Source organism: Coregonus clupeaformis, chromosome 30 (genome assembly GCF_020615455.1).
Source record: "Coregonus clupeaformis isolate EN_2021a chromosome 30, ASM2061545v1, whole genome shotgun sequence".
In the NCBI taxonomy this organism is placed as follows: Eukaryota; Metazoa; Chordata; class Actinopteri; order Salmoniformes; family Salmonidae; genus Coregonus; species Coregonus clupeaformis.
In genome coordinates this window covers 51,706,217-51,726,986 of record NC_059221.1, presented here as the reverse complement: position 1 = coordinate 51,726,986, position 20,770 = coordinate 51,706,217, and the positions used below count along the sequence as shown (strand labels likewise).

The 20,770-nt window shown below is 40.0% G+C and overlaps 2 protein-coding genes across 2 annotated transcripts; one reads left to right on the top strand and one right to left on the bottom strand.

The window, feature by feature from the left end:
* The first annotated feature begins 372 nt into the window (after positions 1-372).
* LOC123482268 (piggyBac transposable element-derived protein 3-like) lies at positions 373-2,551 on the top strand. The gene is made up of 2 exons (XM_045209351.1): positions 373-434; positions 970-2,551. Exon 2 carries the CDS (start codon positions 1,133-1,135, stop codon positions 2,459-2,461), a length of 1,329 nt encoding a protein of 442 aa, XP_045065286.1. The 5' UTR covers positions 373-434; positions 970-1,132; the 3' UTR covers positions 2,462-2,551.
* A 10,596-nt stretch (positions 2,552-13,147) lies between these two features.
* Positions 13,148-14,580, bottom strand: LOC121570228 (reprimo-like protein). The gene has a single exon (XM_041881710.2). It carries the CDS (start codon positions 14,208-14,210, stop codon positions 13,881-13,883), a length of 330 nt encoding a protein of 109 aa, XP_041737644.2. The 5' UTR covers positions 14,211-14,580; the 3' UTR covers positions 13,148-13,880.
* Positions 14,581-20,770: the final 6,190 nt, after the last annotated feature.

Sequence of the window (20,770 nt, the reverse complement as noted above, 5' to 3'; positions counted from 1 at the left end):
ATGCTCTTAAGGAAATTGTGAATGTCATGGATACATTAGAACAAGTAGATATATGGAGGCTTAAATATACTGATCTAGTGAGATATACATGGCGGAGACTGAATCAAGCTAGTCGTCTTGACTTCTTTCTTATCTCATTCTCGTTGGCACCAAAAGTTTAAAAAGTGTTGATAGGGGACAGAATGCGGTCGGACCATCTTAGCCTCCTGAGACCCCGCCCATTGACTTATGTCCAATGTTGTGGACATTTGAGTTTCATCCCTCTTCTTGGAATATTTTGTGCAAGTCTCTGAATTCCTGCTGTACTGTACAGAGGACATCCTGGGCTTTTCAGTGATATGTCATTTAATTGGCTGGGAGGCTGGGAACCGCCTCTATCTTTCCTTTCAAAATGGACGGCAAAGGAACAAGCACATTTTATGGAAAGATGAGAGGTAAGTCAAATATTGTTTGTCTATGGTTTTGTTACTATGATAATCATATATTTTCTTGTTCATGAAGGTGTTAGGAATCATATATTTAGTTCTGATAGCAACTAAATTATGTATCTTTTGAAAGATTTGCCATTTTATGAATGTCAATTATAGTGGACATCAGGACTATCTTCATGTAAATAATGACTCCCACATTGTCGTAGGGAAACAGAACTGAAGCAGAAATAATTATTTACCGAATAGTCGAGGGAGATTCAGATTTGGAGTTGTCAGATGATGAGAGAGATGAGGATAAGTTTCAACCAGTGATACAAAACGGTGATGAAGAAGAGGAAGACAATGCAGAAGGCTCAGTTGAAGGGACAGATGCAGACACAGACACAGATACAGACAGGGATGAACAGGAAACTCGTCGCCCTCTGTGGGCCAGGAGTAACATGTATGTTTGATGCAGTTCCACAATTTTAAATTCAGCTGCATTGAGTATTTAAACTGTTATTACTTATCATTTATTATTCTTTTTCCTTCATATCAGATTTGCACCTGTGTTACCTGGGCTTCCTGTGTGTCAAGATGACCCTACAACACGTGCAGACTGGAGTCCAATTGAATACTTTTCACAGTACATTGACAACAAGGTCTTTGAAGATTTGGCAACATACACAAATCAAAGAGAGCTGCAAATCAAAGGAGTGTGCATGAACACCACGCCACAAGAAATAAAAATCTTCTTGGGCATTTCAGTCCACATGGCCTGCCTTGGCTATCCCAGAATTAAAATGTTTTGGCCCAACAAAACTAAAGTGCCAGTCATAAGTAGCAAAATGACTAGGGATAGATTCTTCAGGATAAGAAATTCCCTCAAGATTGTCAATGACCTGGCTGTAACAGAGGAAACAAAGAAGGCAGATATTCTTTGGAAAGTCAGGCCAATACTCGATCGTGTGCGCCAAGGCTGTCTCAGCCTTGCAAAGCCAGAAAGGGTCTGCATTGATGAGCAAATCATCCCATTCACAGGCCGTTGTCCAGTCAGGCAATATGTTCCCGGCAAGCCAAACCCTACTGGCCTAAAGGTCTTTGTCCTTGCATCCCCAAATGGTCTGATGCTTGATTTTGAAGTCTACCAAGGGAAGAATACCTTTACAGTCCAAAGGTTAGGAGTTGGAGCTGCAGCAGTTCTACGCATGGTTGAATCTGTTCCAACAGGAAGCCACATATTCTTTGACAGGTACTTCACAACCATAGATCTATTGGATGCATTGCTGGCAAAGGGCCTTCCTGCAACTGGAACTATAATGAAGAACCGTGTCCCAAAGCTGTGCCAGCTGCCAGTAGACAAACAGTTGAAAAAAGAGGGGAGAGGAACATCAGTGTCAGTGGCCAGAAAGAGTCCTGAGCTGGCCATCACAAAATGGTTCGACAACAAACCAGTGCTCATGGCATCCACTGTACATGGGAAAGACCCAGAAGACATCTGTACCAGATGGTCCCAGAAAGAAAAGCACCTGGTCCAGGTTAAAAGACCAGCAGTAATTAAGCAGTATAATGATAACATGGGTGGCGTAGATCTTTGTGATCGCATGCTTAGCTTCTATCGTATGTCAAGCAGGACCAAGAAGTGGACATCGCGCGTGATCAGTCACTTCTTTGATGTTGCCATCACCAACTCCTGGATACAATACCAGTCTGACAGCAAAGCTCTGCACAGACCATCCAAGAACACACATCAGTACCTGGACTTCAAACTACTCCTAGCTGAGGAGCTGTTGGAGAGTCCGGAACTGGAAAACAGCTGTGAAGAGAGTGAGGATGAGTATGAGCCACCATCTAAAATGAGGATCCCACAACCAGAGCCATCTGTGCGCAGACTAGGAGCCATGCACATGCCTGAGATGATGGATACCAAGCATGCAGAAAGATGCAGAAATAAGGGCTGCAAGAGCAAGACGTACATGAGATGTACCAAATGCAAGATGTTCCTCTGCATTACCAAAAAGAGAAATTGCTTCCAGGACTTTCACCACTAACAAAGAAAATACTAAGAACAAAATGAAGAGTGAAGGAAAAAGCTAGATTGGATTCAGTTTGACAGAAGGAAAAAATCTAAAATAAATCTGTTACACATTAGTTATATGTTCATTGTTCAAATAACACTGAAAGGATTCAAGGGGACCAATCAAAGGATATGGACATAACAAAGTGTTAAGCTTTAATAGTAAAGCTATCCTTGCGAAATGTAAGGAAAAGGATTCAAGAATGATTAATGTGTATTGTATAATCAAAATGTCTGTATTCTTGGATAATAATCAATCTACAGCCCAAAATGTATGTATTCTTAGTTCATAAAAACTCTGTAATCTGTAAGAACTCTGTAAAAATTTGTATCTACCAAATGTGTCTCTTTTCGTACTCAAATGATCCTGTTGTCCACTACAGTGGACATGCTGTAAAATAAAAAATTTTAATTAAAATTAAAATATGGAAATTGTAGGATGCTTTTTTTAACCCTAAACAGTTATTGAATCACAAAAAATATGATTAGGAAAAACAATATTTTCCTTGGTTCTCAGGAGGATATAATAGGCATATACATTACTCTTACTGAATTTCCACGTGGGCGAGGATATTGAAAATGTTATCAAAGCCTATTGGATGATAATTTATTTATAATTAGAACAAAGGAATTTATAACTGACTTTTTCCAACATAACATAGGTACAGCGAATCCCCTTATTGTATGGGACATCTTTAAATGTGCCTTTAGAGGCCATGCAATTCAGTACTCATCTCGAAAACAAAAGCAATTTAGGTCAAAAGAGTTTATACTAAAAAAGGAAATAGAAAGTCTAACAGAACAGATAGATGGCAATAAAAACTGTAACATAGAGGCTCAGAATAAATTAGAGGAAAAACAAAAAGAAATGGAGAAACTTATTCAAGAAAGATCAAGTGTAATATATTATAAAAATAAAGCAAACTGGATGGAATATGGGGAAAAATGCACAAAATTCTTTTTTAATCTTCAACATAGGAATGCTACCAAAAATAACTTAATGAAACTGGTTACAATTGACGGAGTCACCCATGATTCACCAAATGATATTTTGAAGGAAGAAACAAAGTACTTTAAGCATATGTTTTCTTTTCAGTCGCCTCCATCTCCTCTAACTGAAGCTAATTGTAGAGATTTTTTTCTATTGATAATGTCAAATTAACAGCCACACAGAAAGACTCATGTGAAGATGAAATTACAGAGGAGGAACTACTGGATGCAATTAAAGACTTTAAGTCTGGGAAAACTCCAGGGTTGGATGGCATACCAGTCGAGGTATACCAAAACTTTTTTGATATACTAAGAGGACCGTTATTAGCATGTTTTAACCACTCCTATGTAAATGGTAGATTATCTGACTCTCAAGAAGAAGGTCTGATCTCATTATTACTGAAACAGGATACAAGTGGAAAATATAAAGATCCAGTCCATTTACAAAATTGGAGGCCCCTTACACTTCAGTGTTGTGATGCACAAATCCTAGCAAAATGTATAGCGCATAGAATTAAAAAGGTATTGTCGGATATTATTCATTCTAATCAGACAGGTTTTTTACATGGAAGATACATTGGAGATAATATAAGGCAAGTATTGGAAACAATAGAACACTATGGAAAATATGGGGAAAACCAGGCCTGCTATTCATAGCAGACTTCGAAAAGGCATTTGATAAAGTTCGACTGGGGTTTTTATATAAATGCCTGGAGCATTTCAATTTTGGAGAATCTCTTATAAAATGGGTCAAAATCATGTATAGTAACCCTAGGTGTAAAATAGTAAATAATGGCTATTTCTCAGAAAGTTTTAAACTGTCAAGAGGAGTGAAACAAGGTTGTCCACTATCGGCTTATCTATTTATTGTGGCCATCGAGATGTTAGCTATTAAAATCAGATCCAATAATAATATCAGAGGATTAGAAATACAGGGCTTAAAAACAAAGGTGTCATTGTATGCTGATGATTCATGTTTTCTTTTAAATCCACAACTAGAATCCCTCCACAGCCTCATTGAGGATCTAGATACATTTTCTAACCTCTCTGGATTACAACCAAATTATGACAAATGTACTATATTATGTATTGGATCACTAAAAAATACAGTTTTACATTACCATGTAGTTTACCAATAAAATGGTCTGATGGTGATGTGGATATACTCAGAATACATATCCCAAAGGAAATAAATGATCTCACTTCAATAAATTTTAATAGAAAGTTAGCAAAAATAGATAAGATCTTACTACCATGGAAAGGAAAATACCTTTCAATTTGTGGAAAAATCACCCTGATTAACTCTTTAGTATTATCCCAGTTTACCTATTTGCTTATGGTCTTGCCTACGCCTAGCGAACAGTTTTTTTAATTATATGAGAAAAAAATATTCAATTTTATTTGGAATGGCAAGCCAGATGAAATTAAAAGGGCATATTTATATAATGAATATGAATTCGGAGGACAGAAAGTATTAAATATTAAAGCATTAGACCTATCACTAAAAGCTTCAGTCATACAAAAGTTATACTTAAATCCGAACTGGTACTCAAGCAAATCAGTAAGATTGTCTCACCCAATGTTCAAGAAAGGCCTTTTCCCCTTTATTCAGATTACAACAACTCTTTTGCAGTTATTTGAAAAGGAAATCATCTCCCAAATATCACTATTTCTAAAACAAGCCATAGAAAGTTGGTTGCAATTTCAATTTAATCCTCCAGAAACGACAGAACAAATAATGCAACAAATATTGTGGTTAAATTCAAATATACTAATTGACAAAAAACCTTTATTTTTTGACAGAATGTTTAAAAAAGGTATAATCTTCGTAAATGATATCATCGGTAGGACTGGTGGAGTTATGTCGCACATGCAGCTAACAAAAAAATATGGAAATGTCTGCTCTACCCAAAATTACAACCAAATAATTGCAGCCTTACCGCAAAAGTGGAAGAGGAAAGTGGAAGGGGGAGAAAGTAAGGAACTTGTCTGTCGGCCTTGCATTAAAGAACATAATTGGTTAAGGAAAACTGTGATAAATAAAAAAGTATATCAGTTTCACTTAAGGACCAAAGGATTGACAGCCGTCCCATATAGATTGCAAAATAGTTGGGAAGAGATCTTAGACGTACCGATCCCATGGTGTTTATGAACTGACATGCAAAACGACACCGGATTCAAAAATTAGAATCTTTCAATTTAAATTATTATAGAAAATTCTTGCTACCAATATAATGTTATTTATATGGGGGATACAATCTTCCCAGCTCTGCAGATTTTGCTGTGAAGAGACAGAATCGTTAGATCATTTGTTTTGGTTCTGTCCATTTGTAGCTTGTTTTTGGAAACAGGTCCAGGAATGGCTAAAGGATTGCAATATTTACCTGGAGCTAACCTTGCAGATAGCATTACTGGGTGATCTGAAAAGTCATAGTCAATCAATCAATAATATAATAATACTTTTAGCAAAAATGTTTATTTTTAATTCACAATCTGTAGAAGCAATGATAATAGAAAGGTTTAGAACTTTTGTAAAACATCACAGTACGGTTGAAATACAAATGGCAAATAGAAATCCTATATGGATGGTGTTAAGAGATAGATGGGAGGTATTGAATAGAGTTGAAGGATGGGACTAATAACAAATAACAACAAATAATAACAAAGATAGCTAATAATGTAAGCATACTGTGTCCATAATAAGTATATAGGTTGTATGTTGGGAGCTTTTGGGAAAGAACACAGTTAGAAAGATATGGCATATAGAAGCAAACCGGATGGACATCATGGAAATTATCGGAGAGGTTGAGAGTAGAAGAAGTTCAGGAGCAAAAAAATAAAATAAAAAAATAAAATAAAATAAAATATATATATATATATATATAATAGAATTATTGTAAAATTAACTCTGTCCATAAGGTGTAGATAGTAAGTATAGACCGGAAGTAGAGGCCTGGGCATTGTTGTTCACTAATTTACTCCAAGTAGGGAAAGGATGGCGGGGTTGAAAAGTAATAAAGGGGAGTATATATATAAAAAACATGGGGGATTGGAAGTGATGCAGACAATTACATTGATAGAAGATACAATCTATCTGCAATATTAAGCTGATCCATCCCCACAAAAAAAACAAATATATATATATAGCACAGCAGATAGAAAGCTAAGGAAGAAAGAAGGAGAAAGGAGGATGGTGAGGAGGAAAGAGGAGAACAGGATGACATGCTGACAGCTAAGGCGGTTCAGGACTGTGCAGGTAAATGCACTTCACCCTGGAGCTGAAGAATCCACACGGTTCATATCTGACTGCATGCCATTATATTGCACACACAATGAGCAATCATCACCAGTGACTTGCATTCAACATGCCAAACCTTCCCCTCTCCCTGTACTATAGTAAGAATATTTATGTTCGTGAAAATGTAACACAGTGGAAGAGTACAGGTGTTAGTTTATTGACTGTTTTATTGACTGAAAGTGTATTATACGTGTGGGTGTTTCTTGAGAAGAAGACCGGAGTCAGTATGGCTACCAGCCTCACAAAATGGCTGACTAAGAATGCATCTCCATCTACCTGAGAAGAATCAGAAAGGGGGATGCAGGAGGGAGAGATAGAAGAGGGGTTTTACTATTCCATGTCGCTATTGTGTAGTGTCACTGCACTGCCTCTGCTGTCTCCGTTCTCTTCAGCACATCCCATTAGAAATGACTTGAATTGGGTTGAGAAAGGCCACTTCAATTCTAGTAAGCCTGGTGCCGGCACAGATAATGTGTCTATTGTGGATTGCTTTCCCCCAAGATACAGGGAGAATAGATACTTGTTTTTGTAAAAGGTTGGCATCATCTCTCCCTGGCAAATGTGTATTTTGGATATCTCTCAAATACTCAAAACCATTCCCAGACAGAACATATTCGGCAACACTAGAAACCAATGTAATATGTGAAAGTTTCATTCCAGATGAAGTTTCTCTGCTGGTGAATCATCTGATGTATTATTCCACTAAGTGTTAAATACCAACCGTGGCTTAATCACCATTATTTCTGTTATGTTTCCTGTCCTGGTATAGGGTTCATTATATCCACTGCTGTTTCTGTTGTAAAAGGTCACCCCTGACGTTGCCTGACAAGCTAATATAGCTCTATGGAGCGCTCCAAGCACTGTACCGAAGCAATAAAGGGCCACATTCTCCACAAAGGTGAAGGGTTAACGTCTGTCAGTCTAGCACTGAATGACTGGATGAGAAACAGCCACTGCAAAAGTACAGTGTACTTACTGTATGTTCACCCAGACTACCGATCCAATGATCTTTGATGCCTCTCAATCTTCCCCATCAACCGTTTTGAAACAATCATCCCTATCTGTCCCACACAAATTAAATATGCAAATGAGATGGTGAGGACTGGTGTGAGAGAGATAGGGATGATTGTTTCAAAACGGTTGATGGGGAAGATTGAGAGGCATCAAGATCATTGGATCGGTAGTCTGGGTGAACATACAATAAGTACACTGTACTGTTGCAGTGGCTATTTAATTTATCCTTGTCACACAATCAATCAATCCTTCAAAGTGGAATTTGCATAATCAAGCATGTCATTGCTTTTAATCTTTAATCTTCATTAAGGGACTTCAGATATGACAGTTCCAATTAGGTCCCATTGTTTCTATGATCCATCAGTGAGCGTTGTAGCTAACCATTTCCCTTTTTTCACATCTAAGATTTTTCTGCTGTTATTGTCATCTTCCCTGCTGTAACTAGTGGTTCATGACAGATGTTGTTTTTCCTCCGACACAACAGTGTGCTGGACTGTCTCCCTCCCTCTCTCGCTTTCCTCCATCCGTCCCTCACCCCCTCACCCTCTCCTCCTCCCTCCCTCACCCAGGAAGTCTGGGGTCTCATGTAATGAGTTAAGAAGTGAACCGCCTTTTCTTCTAAATATAGGGCAGCACGTTGTTCTCTCTTAATCAGCATTCACCTGCAGATCACGACTGTATCTCAGAACACTACAGTGTGTTTCTTCTCCAGATCACAGAGTGGCCATGAGGAAACATCTAGATTCATAATCGTTAATGTGGCTTATAAGCAGCTGTTAGTCAATGATCAAAGAGTGGTCCTATCTACAGCAAAGGGCTTCAAGTTTCATGGGCTTCAAATCTAAGTCGAAGGATTTTGTGGTATCCATGTCAACGGGCCCACATTCTCAGAACGTTGTGGTGTGTTATTTATTTCACTTCTTTTGATTAAATGGATTTCAGTCTGAGTGTATGTGGATGCTTCAGTGGATGAGGAGCTAGTGTGTGTGTGTGTGTGTGTGTGTGTGTGTGTGTGTGTGTGTGTGTGTGTGTGTGTGTGTGTGTGTGTGTGTGTGTGTGTGTGTGTGTGTGTGTGTGTGTGTGTATGTGTGTGTGTGTGTGTGTGTGTGTGTGGGACGTACTCATCCGCCTCTTAGAGACTCAGCTCTCCTGACAAGTGATAAAATAATAATGAGAACATTTGTTGCTTCTGAGTAGAGAGAGAGGGAGAGGGAGTGAGAAGAGTAGAGGGGGTAGGGGAAAGCAGAGAGGAGAGCAGAGATAGGGATATATGGGTGAGGGAGAGAGAGGCAGAGAAAGAGAGGAAGATGGGGGATAGATTTCACGTAGACTCTACCCGGTGTGATTTCCTTGAAATGCAAAGAAACTTCCAGGAAGACGGGGAAAGTGGTGAAAAGTATGATGGGTTTTGGTGCTGGGGGGTGAACAGAGCGAGGTCTACTTTAAGAGGTGTAATTCACAGGCTGTGGGTGACAGCAGGTAGAGATGGAGAGAGGAAGGGAGGGAAAGAGAAAGGGAAGGAGAGATGTCTGAAGGGGCTTTGACGAGCTGTTTCTTGGCTGTATAATGCCCAGAGATGTCAGCCATTGTGAGACTGCATTCAGCTGCATATGCTCTCTCTCTCTCTCTCTCTCTCTCTCTCTCTCTCTCTCTCTCTCACTCTTGCTCTCTCTCTGTCTGTCTGTCTGTTTGTCTCCCTATCTCTATGTGTCTCTCCTCTCTCTCTCTCGCTCTCTCTCATTCTCTCATTCTCTCTCTCTCTGTCCCTCTCTCTACCCCAGCATTGTTTATATCCTGAGGGAAAGAGATTCATGTGGATGTCTTGAGGACAGACGGTGTGCTTGGACCAAAGCCCTTAGGGTCCAGTAGATAGACACCCCAGGGGTGTGAGGAGGTGTAGAGGGGTGAAAGGGTTCCTAATTGTGGTCAACTGGTGCGGTCAGTCAATTGTAGGGTTTGGCTAGAGAGAACTGGCCAGATCCTGTGAACCCAATATAGTGTCGTTCCAGTCCTATGGGTTTTAGCTGAGGTTGGGCTCTCATCTCAAGGTAGACAGTGCAAAGTATTATTTTATTAGGTTTACAAGCCCTTATTCAGTGTACTGGATAAAAGTGTTGAAGTTTAGCTTGTAGGGCTTGGACTGGAAGTATATGGTTAGCTGTTCAAAATGTTAGCTGTTCACTACCCAGTATTCCTCATAAATGTGGAGGTTCATGAGCCCCCCACCTGTGTGTGTGTGTGTGTGTGTGTGTGTGTGTGTGTGTGTGTGTGTGTGTGTGTGTGTGTGTGTGTGTGTGTGTGTGTGTGTGTGTGTGTGTGTGTGTGTGTGTGTGTGTGTGTGTGTGTGTGTGTGTGTGTGTGTGTGTGTGTGTGTGTGTGTGTGTGTGTGTGTGTGTGTGTGTGTGTGTTTGTGTGTGTGTGTGGCAACAAAAGAGTCTCATGGACTGGAACCTGCATTGAGAGAACATTTAGCGCCTTGCTGAGTGCTAAGAGTATTTTGACCAGACTTGTAGGTATACCTCAGTCTGACTCTGAAGTCTGAACCATATACTGTAGACTACTGTCCCACTGCGCACACCACATCATTTCAATGTGGGTAATATTTGGGCGAGACATTAATCAATGAAATGTCAACCTTTATTCACCCACTCAAAAAGACAGCCAGAGATGTATTGAATTTCGGATGTGTTAGCACTATGCTTTCAACCATCTAAAAGCACAACCAAATTCCATTGGAAAAACAATGTCTCATTTTTGGTTTAGTTGTCATCCAAATGTGTTATCACTGCGCTTTCAATCACTTTTATAAGCAGGAGATGTATATTTTGTGCCACTGACTTTAATTCCAGTTTGTCTAAAAATTAATAATTGATATGTTGGATTCACGTCTCCATCTCAACCAAAAATCTAAGTTAAAGAATAGGACTAAATCAAATCAAACTTTATATAAAGTCCATTTAAAGTTTGATTTGATTTAATACTATTCTTTAACTTAGATTTTTGGTTGAGATGGAGACATGAATTCATTATCTAACATATAAATTATTAATTTGTAGACAACGTGGAATTAAAGCCAGACTTAGCCCTAGTTCAAACACCGCTCTATCGCGGCACCTAACTAAAAAATACTTCACTTTCTCATTGGAAGAGCGGGGTTAGAGTGCCGTCTGAAACCATTAACTGCGCCTCATTGGACTTTTGATAATAGTTCGGCAGCCTCTGCCGCTCTTTCCGGGCTGTGCGGATGAAGCACGCCTCTGTTTCATGTGGCGCACCAGAGCAGTTCTTCCACTGTCGGGAGACATGGTAATGTCTTTTTTAGTTAGGTGTGGCGATAGAGCAGTGTTTGAACTAGGGCTAAGTCTGGCTTTAATTCCACTTTGTCTACAAATTAATAATTAATATGTTAGAAAAATGAATTCATGTCTCCATCTCAACCAAAACACATGTAAATTGCATGCAAATAAAGGTTGCTTCGCTACCACACCCACAACCGAAGCACAATCATGGTCTCGGATTCGCAGGTGGAGGACTTCTGTGGGAGGTCGCTGTTATGCCTGAATTCGACCCAAACCCGACGAAGATGTCGCTGCAGTGTTGAGCTGCAGTGTTGAGAGCGGTTGTATGAAACCAATCAGTACGTCAAGCAAAGCTCTTAACTGTGCCAGCCAGCTCTTAATTTCTATTCACTTCAACTCGCCATAAATTCGGCGTCTGAACTGTGCATAAAACAGTGGCACAGATGAAACTATCCAAGCTGAAGATACCTCTCCTTCAAATGTTGATATTTGGTTGCGTTGACAATCAAACACATTTCAACATCCAGTTTGTCTACAAATTAATAATTGATATGTTGGATTCACATCTCCATCTCAACCAAAAACCAAAGTTAAAGAATAATACTAAATCTAATCAAACTTTGAATGCACTTTAAATTAAGTTTGATTTGATTTCGTCCTATTCTTTAACTTTGATTTTTGTTTGAGATGGAGATGTGAATCCAACATATTAATGATTAACTTCAAACTTACATTTGAAATCAACCAAAGCTTGAAACCATAGGCCTATACTGTATATTTTGTCTATTTTTTGTTGAACCATGGGTTGAAATTAAACAATAGCTGTTGATGACTTCGCAAATGCTATATAGGCCTAAATAGTATGATATTGATGATATATGACTTATGAAGTAAGGTTACATTTTATTTGCTCTGTTTAAACCTACCCTTTGGAATGACTTCGATAGCAACAGTGAATATATTTAGTTATTTAGAGAGCTCTCAATATTCATTCTCACTATAGCACATTGGTAATAGTCAATGACAAATATCAAAGCTAGCAGAGCTTGGGTAAAATGCTGGATGGGAGACCAGTAGGAGGTGCTGCCCAGCCTATTGTTTTGTTTTTCTGATAGTGGATACAACATTGAAGAGCTGGCATTGTTTCAAAGGTACAAATTCAACATATTTTATACAAGGTTTGTCTATGTTGAAAATTGGTTACAATTATTACATAATCCTGTGGTTGAAATTCCATCCTCAAAACAACTTAATGTTGATTACTTTTTTCAAATCGAATGTATTTTGCACATAGATCCACTTCACAATAAATTGACAAATTACATTGAAACAACGTTGATTCAACCAGTTTCTGCCCAGTGGGGTATGTCTCTACTCAACCTTGACTTTATGTGACTGCATGGATTTTATAGAGAGAAGGCCTCTGTGGATCATACCCTCTGTCGATCATACCCTCCGTGGATCATACCCTCTGTGGATCATACCCTCTGTGGCTCATACCCTCTGTGGATTATCTCCACTTTATCGTCAGATAAGAACTTCACAAATTAATTTTGATAAAAGTCAAGGCATGAGTGCACTACATTTAATAGTCTTGAGTAATCGTTCACCTGTGCATTAAAACGGACCAGTCTTGCAGCCAATACAAATCTATTCATTTGAACAATATTCGATTTTACACACAGTTATTTATGTGCGTAATTGTGTGCAAATGGGTGAAAAGTTTAGACGTATGTGTCTAAAAACAATTAATATGTATCCTTATAATAGATCATTATAATTATAATAGACTAGTAATATTATTATTTGTATTATTATTATTAGTATCGTTGTTATTATTACTGTCATTTATTATTATTATTATTGTTACTGTTATTGTTATTCCTATTACAGTACAGTACAACATGCACAAGGTCCTCGATCACATTTAAATGTAACTCATTTGTTTAATTTATACTGCTTATTTATGCTGCTTTGTGCGATATGCCTATGCCATAAACGAATAAGTCTAATCCACTGCAACAGGTAGCCTAGGTACATTATGTACAATAGATGGCAATGAAGAGATACGACAACGTCACTTTTATTCGTAGCATGCTGCACTTTTCATTCAAGTTTCATCTTGGTACAAAAATCATGCAGCATCAGGTGCTTTCAAAAAGTGCAAAAACAGTAGGTCCAAATACCACCTTCTACTGTAGGCTACATAACAAGTCGCGTGCATGCTGAACTGGACAATAAAACACTCTTTAAAGCAGTGATGGGGTTAGTTAAACGTGCAAGATCCCTGCACCTTGAGTGTTTGCCCGACATGCTACTAAGAAACTGGATCAAGAAAAATATATTTTCAGAGAATACCCACGTCCAAAATGTATAGACCACTGTCAGAAATGGAACGGAAAAAACATACAATCTGCATGCCTAACGTTGATAACGAGTTTGTTTTGTTACTTAAACAATCATGGAAATATCGACTTTTGCAAATAGAATTTGAGGTAACAGCGTGTAAACATTTTTATCACAAGAGTTCATTACTTTGTTCAAGTTGACAGTCAAAAACAAAACCATATCCAATAGCCTATGCGTAAACAACCATGCATTCCTGGTTCTGCTGGAACTTTTGACGTGAGGAATTGGCCGCGCTTGACTGCAATTGTAGTCTTTATTGGCAAACACATTTCGTAAGGAAATCAAACGTTTTGCATATCATCATGCGGCCCCAAAGACAGCGTGGTGAGGCTATGGGTCCATGGCGCGCGGCTACACACCATTCTCCATCCCCGCGCCAGAGACTAGCTGAGTCCTATCATCACCGGCGCCTCTACGTCTTTGGAAGGTCTCCGGTCCTTCACCAGAAAGTTAATCATACTCTCCGATTTGATCATGAGGTTGCAGCCGAGGAAAAAGATGCCGAACATGACGGTGAGCGACAGTACGCACAGGACGGCGATCTGTACGACGCGACTGATGAAGAGTTTCCGCTCGTCTGGAGGTAGCGTCAACGAGCCGCCGTCACTGGTTGCCACGTCGGTCCCGTTGCAGCAGTTCACCAGAGTGCCGGCGAGGACTTGGCTCCTGTTGAATAGTGCGCCCTGGGCTTGGTCGAAGAAGGAGCGGTTCATGTCTCCGTGGATGTCAGTCTGACAGAGCTATGGCAGCTATGGGCTCACGCGGTTCCACAGACACAAACTCACGGCTAAACCCTGGCTCGCAGTTGCACTTTGCGTCATATGACTGTGAAAAGAAACCCAAGTAAAAATCAAAGGAGAAATGTATAATCTTATTTTAAATTCGATAATTGCAGCACGGCCAAAAGCTGATATATGTCGGTGCGTATTAGCGGAGAGAAACTATCACAACCCTAACTTGCGAGTCAAAGTAATAAACTGAACACAACTTCTACGCAAGCGGGTCCCCTTGGACATTATCGAAGGAGGTGTACGTCTGTATGTAAGACTGCCCTGCATGCGCACCTGTGCCCGCGTGTGTGCGCTTTTGTGCCAAGTCTCTCTCGCGTTTTAAAGGGATGATGAGTTCCCCGTGGACCACACCATCGCTCTCCACGAGGGGAGGTGGGTGGGCGGGTGCGGAGAGTAGAGAATTGAACGATTTATGCAGCCCTCATCGACTGTCAGTGACAGCAGGCATGTAATCAATGGTACAAGGATTGGTTATGGTCTGACACCACCACTGAAGAAGTCCCATTAGATGATTTCTGATGGATGTAGAATATGGCAATGCTTTGTAACCTTAATTCTGGAAGATAAATGTATCAATCCCTACAACACTTTGCTCAAGCTGCATTTCTCCCTGAAGTGCCAACGTTCTAATATTCACTGCATAATGAAACAGGAGGTATAATAACAAAAGAGGGTTCTGAAAAGAACCTGATGTACTGTACAGTTCAGTTCTGCACTCATCCTCTAAATGCCATTGTGACAGTTAAACCTTGGAGTAAGCACAGTCAGAGAGAGATACATTCAGAGACAGACTACTTGAATTGAGAGATGGATCAATTTTATCAAGTTGATCAATCTGGGCAAACTTTACAGCAGAGAAGTCTATTTCCATTCCTCCCCTCTCTGCATACTTTCCCGGTGTGTGTAGATGCTGGTGCTATTTTCTCTGAGATTAACTTGCTGGGTAGCAGCCTCTCTCTGTTTTATTAACATGCCTTATTCAAATATCAGTTTCTGTCTCAAGTGAACAGTCAAGCTATTTCAGCTGCGAGGAAGCCAACACCCTCGATGAACATTAAGATCTCTGCAGCACTATACGGTAATGTAGCCTATACCTGTCAACGAGATGCGTAGGTTTCGATGCTCTGACATAAACTGAAAGCAACCATAATCACCATAATCTACATGCAGATTGAAGATTGGGTATGATAATTTATTGTCTTTGCCCCCTATGGACACAACCTCATCAACCATGCCTTTGTATTGTAAACCTCATATGTGCCCTAGTGATAGGCTATATGATTGGCTAGACATATTCTAGTTACTGAAAGAGTCTCCAAGGCTCATATTATGCATATCTTCAATGGTTTGTAAGGACTTTTTCCCTTCCCAGTTTGGCTTTCAGTGTTGAGCTTGTGTCAAGATAGAGGACCTCACAAGGAGCCTTAAGAGGCAATTGTATCCAACTGTTCATATTCTTCTTCTCATGATGATCACCTGCTACAGTGATATTATTATCCTGCTTCCATTACCATCTGTTCTCTTTACTACCATCAAGCCCTCTTTAATGGCCAAACAGGGAACTGTATTCTCATAGGTCATTATCTCTGGCATCCACAATGACTTTGATTGTAAAGAACATTGACTTGGAACAGCAGTGATATCACTCTGAGTAGTAGACAGTATTTCTTATCATAGACCAGACCACTACTATTATTCACATAGAACCTCCATGGTTCAGTATTTCTTCTATTTTAACAGGAGTATTATAATAATGTATATACAGTAATTTATGCTTGCATGTCCCTTGGCATTGTAGAGTAGGCTATTATATGAAGAAGCAATGGCACCAACTCTATGGTGAGCAGGTGTAGGCTATCATGATGCTTTCAAAATACTCCCTCAGATAATGTGAGAGACTATTAAAGGCCCCAGACCTAATGTTCTGTATATCTGCTCAACAAAGCCTGTGAAAAGCAATTTAGGATGCTCACGACATGTCTGGTTATAAGCGGCTTTAGGCTGCGAACTGACAAGTGTGTATACAAATAACGATTAGCTCTTTACACAAATATATTTAATTTGACTTCCAGGGGGTAAATTACAGTTTATTTATCACTGTATAATAACTGGAGATCAAACAAAGTGTTTGGTGTCCACCAAGCTGGAATAATCCTATTAGCTTTTCTCATTTAGATCAGGTACTTGTAAATGGCAACAGTTGGTGGTATCAACTAATGCTGTGTAGATGTCATTCTGTTCATTCATTTAATAGTGTATTATAATTATAGAACAGACAAGGATTTAAATGTTGATTCCTTTTGTAAATACAGCCTGCCTCCCTGTTAACAATAAAGCAGTAAACACACAGTAATCTATTTATGAAACATGAAACAGCAGCCCACGCTAAGTTAAATAAGGTTGCAACACAAATTACAGTCAGGGACTTTAATTCCTGAATCAAAGTGAAGAGGAAGTTATTGAATGAAGATTCTGTTACTTTCAAACATTTTGATATGAAACTGCTTACAAAGAGTCTTTCACAACATTCCAGCAGCCTTTGAAGTACAATGTTTTATATTTTTCTTTCATTTGCTGCATGCAACCTGTTGGTAAAACTGAGGCTTATATGTGAAATACAGAAGTTATATTTTCTGAGAAGCAGCACGTTCTGTTAAGTCAATTATCGACATCATTAGTGGCACTAGATGCAATATAGAACTCAACACAGGTCACAGGTGGCATGAGCTCATTATTATTTCATATCATGACACCCAGGCCTATGTGTAAAGATATCAATAGACATGGAAATACAGTAGATATAGACATGTATGTGTGTCTCAGACGTGTTCCTTAGCAACAGTAGACCCGTGAGCATAGTGATAGATGGTTGGTAAAGTTATTTTGGTTGAGAAAAGGAAGGAGGGAAGAAAAGAGAGAGAGATAGAGATGGGGTGCCTGGACGAAGGAGAAGGGAAAACGCTTCCACTTAGCACGGGGGAATTGGCAGCCTAGCAACACAAACTAAGTGAAGACATCCCCTAGCAACAGGGAGGGGTTTAGCCCATACCTACCACCTCCCCCTTCCAACTCCCCACTCCACCTCCACCCATGTCTTTAGAGGCCTTCACACAGGGCATGGTAGCACCTGAACACAGCAGAGGAGAAGCCCCCACCCTCCATACACTCCTCCATCACCCACCCCAAACCCTTCATCTCCACATCCCTTCTCCAGAGGTGCAGCTGGGGGCAGACTTCTTAGGATGTTGATCCAGTTCAATTAGTGTAATAGATTACCTACAGCCAAGTCTTCATTAGATTAACAAAGTGTGTGTGCGACGGGCATGTGTGTGAGTGAGTGTGAGTCAAGATTAAATGAGAGAGCGAGGGGATTAACCAACAGGAAACACGGATAAACAGAGAGAAGGTTAGGGAGTATAGAAGAGAGAAACAGAAAGAGAGAGAGAGAGAGAGAGAGAGAGAGAGAGAGAGAGAGAGAGAGAGAGAGAGAGAGAGGCTATACTTAAACTCTTTAACATCATCGTTAGCTCTGGCATCTTCCCCAATATTTAGAACCAAGGACTGTTCAACCCAATCCACAAAAGTGGAGACAAATTTGACCCCAATAACTACCGTGGGACATGCGTCAACAGCAACCTTGGGAAAATCCTCTGCATTATCATTAACAGCAGACTAGTTCATTTCCTCAGTGAAAACAATGTACTGAGCAAATGTCAAATTGTCTTTTTACCAAATTACCGTACGACAGACTACGTATTCACCCTGCACACCCTAATTGACAAACAAACAAACCAAAACAAAGGCAAAGTCTTCTCATGCTTTGTTGATTTCAAAAAGCTTTTTACTCAATTTGGCATGAGGGTCTGCTATACAAATTGATGGAAAGTGGAGTTGGGGAAAAAACATACGACATTATAAAATCCATGTACACAAACAACAAGTGTGCGGTTAAAATTGACAAAAACACACACATTTCTTTCCACAGGGCCGTGGGGTAAGACAGGGATGCAGTTTAAGCCCCACCCTCTTCAACATATATATCAACGAATTGGCGAGGGCACTAGAACAGTCTGCAGCACCCGACCTCACCCTACTAGAATCTGAAGTCAAATGTCTACTGTTTGCTGATGATCTGGTGCTTCTGTCACCAACAAAGGAGGGCCTACAGCAGCACCTAGATCTTCTGCACAGATTCTGTCAGACCTGGGCCCTGACAGTAAATCTCAGTAAGACAAAAATAATGGTGTTCCAAAAAAGGTCCAGTTGCCAGGACCACAAATACAAATTCCATCTAGACACCGTTGCCCTGGAGCACACAAAAAACGATCCATACCTCGGCCTAAACATCAGCGCCACAGGTAACTTCCACAAAGCTGTGAACAATCTGAGAGACAAGGCAAGAAGGGCCTTCTATGCCATCAAAAGGAACATCAAATTTGACATACCAATTAGGATCTGGCTAAAAATACTTGGATCAGTTATAGAACCCATTGCCCTTTATGGTTGTGAGGTCTGGGGTCCACTCACCAACCAATAATTCACAAAATGGGACAAACACCAAATTGAGACTCTGCATGCAAAATATCCTCAGTGTACAATGAAAAACACCAAATAATGCATGCAGAGCAGAATTAGGCCGATACCCGCTAATTATCAAAATCCAGAAAAGAGCCGTTAAATTCTATAACCACTTAAAAGGAAGTGATTCCCAAACCTTCCATAACAAAGCCATCACCTAAAGAGAGATGAACTTGGAGAAGAGTCCCCTAAGTAAGCTGGTCCTGGGGCTCTGTTCACAAACACAAACAGACCCCACAGAGCCCCAGGACAACAACAACAACACAATTAGACCCAACCAAATCATGAGAAAACAAAAAGAGAATTACTTGACACATTGGAAAGAATTAACAAAAAAACAGAGCAAACTAGAATGCTATTTGGCTATAAACAGAGAGTACACAGTGGCAGAATACCTGACCACTGTGACTGACCCAAACTTAAGGAAAGCTTTGACTATGTACAGACTCAGTGAGCATAGCCTTGCTATTGAGAAAGGCCGCCGTAGGCAGACCTGGCTCTCAAGAGAAGACAGGCTATTTTCACACTTCCCACAAAATGAGGTGGAAACTGAGCTGCACTTTCTAACCTCCTGCCAAATGTATGACCATATTAGAGACATATTTCCCTCAGATTACAGAGATCCACAAAGAATTCGAAAACAAACCCAATTTTGATTAACTCCCTTATCTACTGGGTGAAAAACCACAGTGTGCCATCACAGCAGCAATATTTGTGACCTGTTGCCACAAGAAAAGGGCAACCAGTGAAGAACAAACACCATTGTAAATACAACCCATATTTATGTTTATTTATTTTCCCATTTCTACTTTAACTATTTGCACATTGTTACAACACCGTATATATACATAATATGACATTTGACATGTCTTTATTCTTTTGGAACTTCTGAGTGTAATGTTTACTGTTAATATTTATTGTTTTTTTCACTTTTGTTTACTATCTACTTCACTTGCTTTGGCAATGTTAACATACATTTCCCATGCCAATAAAGCACTTAAATTGAAATTGAATTGAATTGAGAGAGAGAGAGAGAGAGAGAGAGAGAGAGAGAGAGAGAGAGAGAGAGAGAGAGAGAGAGAGAGAGCGAGAGAGAGAGGGGCCATGTCTGGGGTGGTGGGCACTGTCACCTGTGGGACTGTTAATCACAGAGAGCTGAATGTAGTCATTAGTTCCCACCTGACAGAGACTCCAGATACACAGCAGCAGAGTGTTTCCGACTGCTCCGCTCAACAACCCCGTAACAGGCTGCATCCATTAGTCATTAAAGTTGTTTCAGGGAGATAATGGCTTCATTGCCTTAATTTGTTGTGTATGTGTGTGTGCGCTCCCATTTGTTTGAGTGAGTGTATTTGTTTGTGTGTTTGAGGGCAGTGAATTTGAATTGCATGGCCTTAATTTAATTAACTTGCTATTTCTACCTCCCATCTCCAGGGACAATGTCTCCCACACTTCTCTCATTGAAGAATCTCCTGGCCTAAACATTTTGGCAGATCTATACATCTCTCATTAAACTTTCTAACTTGATTCCTCTCCTTCTTTTGCCCCCTCTTTCTCTCGCCACCTCTCTCCCTTCCACCATCTCTTATTCTCCTCTCTCCCGCTCTCTTTTTGTCTCCAGCTTTCTGTGTTACACAGCAGGCTATGAAACAACCCCATTGTGCCAAAGAGTGGATGTGCTTTAAAAAAATAGCCTGTGTAGGAAAAATGCTCACCCTCTCTTTATCCCTCTATACCTCTCTCCTCTCCTTTAAATGGCAGTTACGAGTCTTTCTTTCTCTATACGTTCTCATTTGAGTTGCTCTTTACCCAGGGACACCTGTTGAGGAGAGGAGCAGTGCTCTCCGAGCCAGAGAGGCAGGGGGCCAGTGGGTCAGGAGGCACAGCGTCGCAACACAAACAAC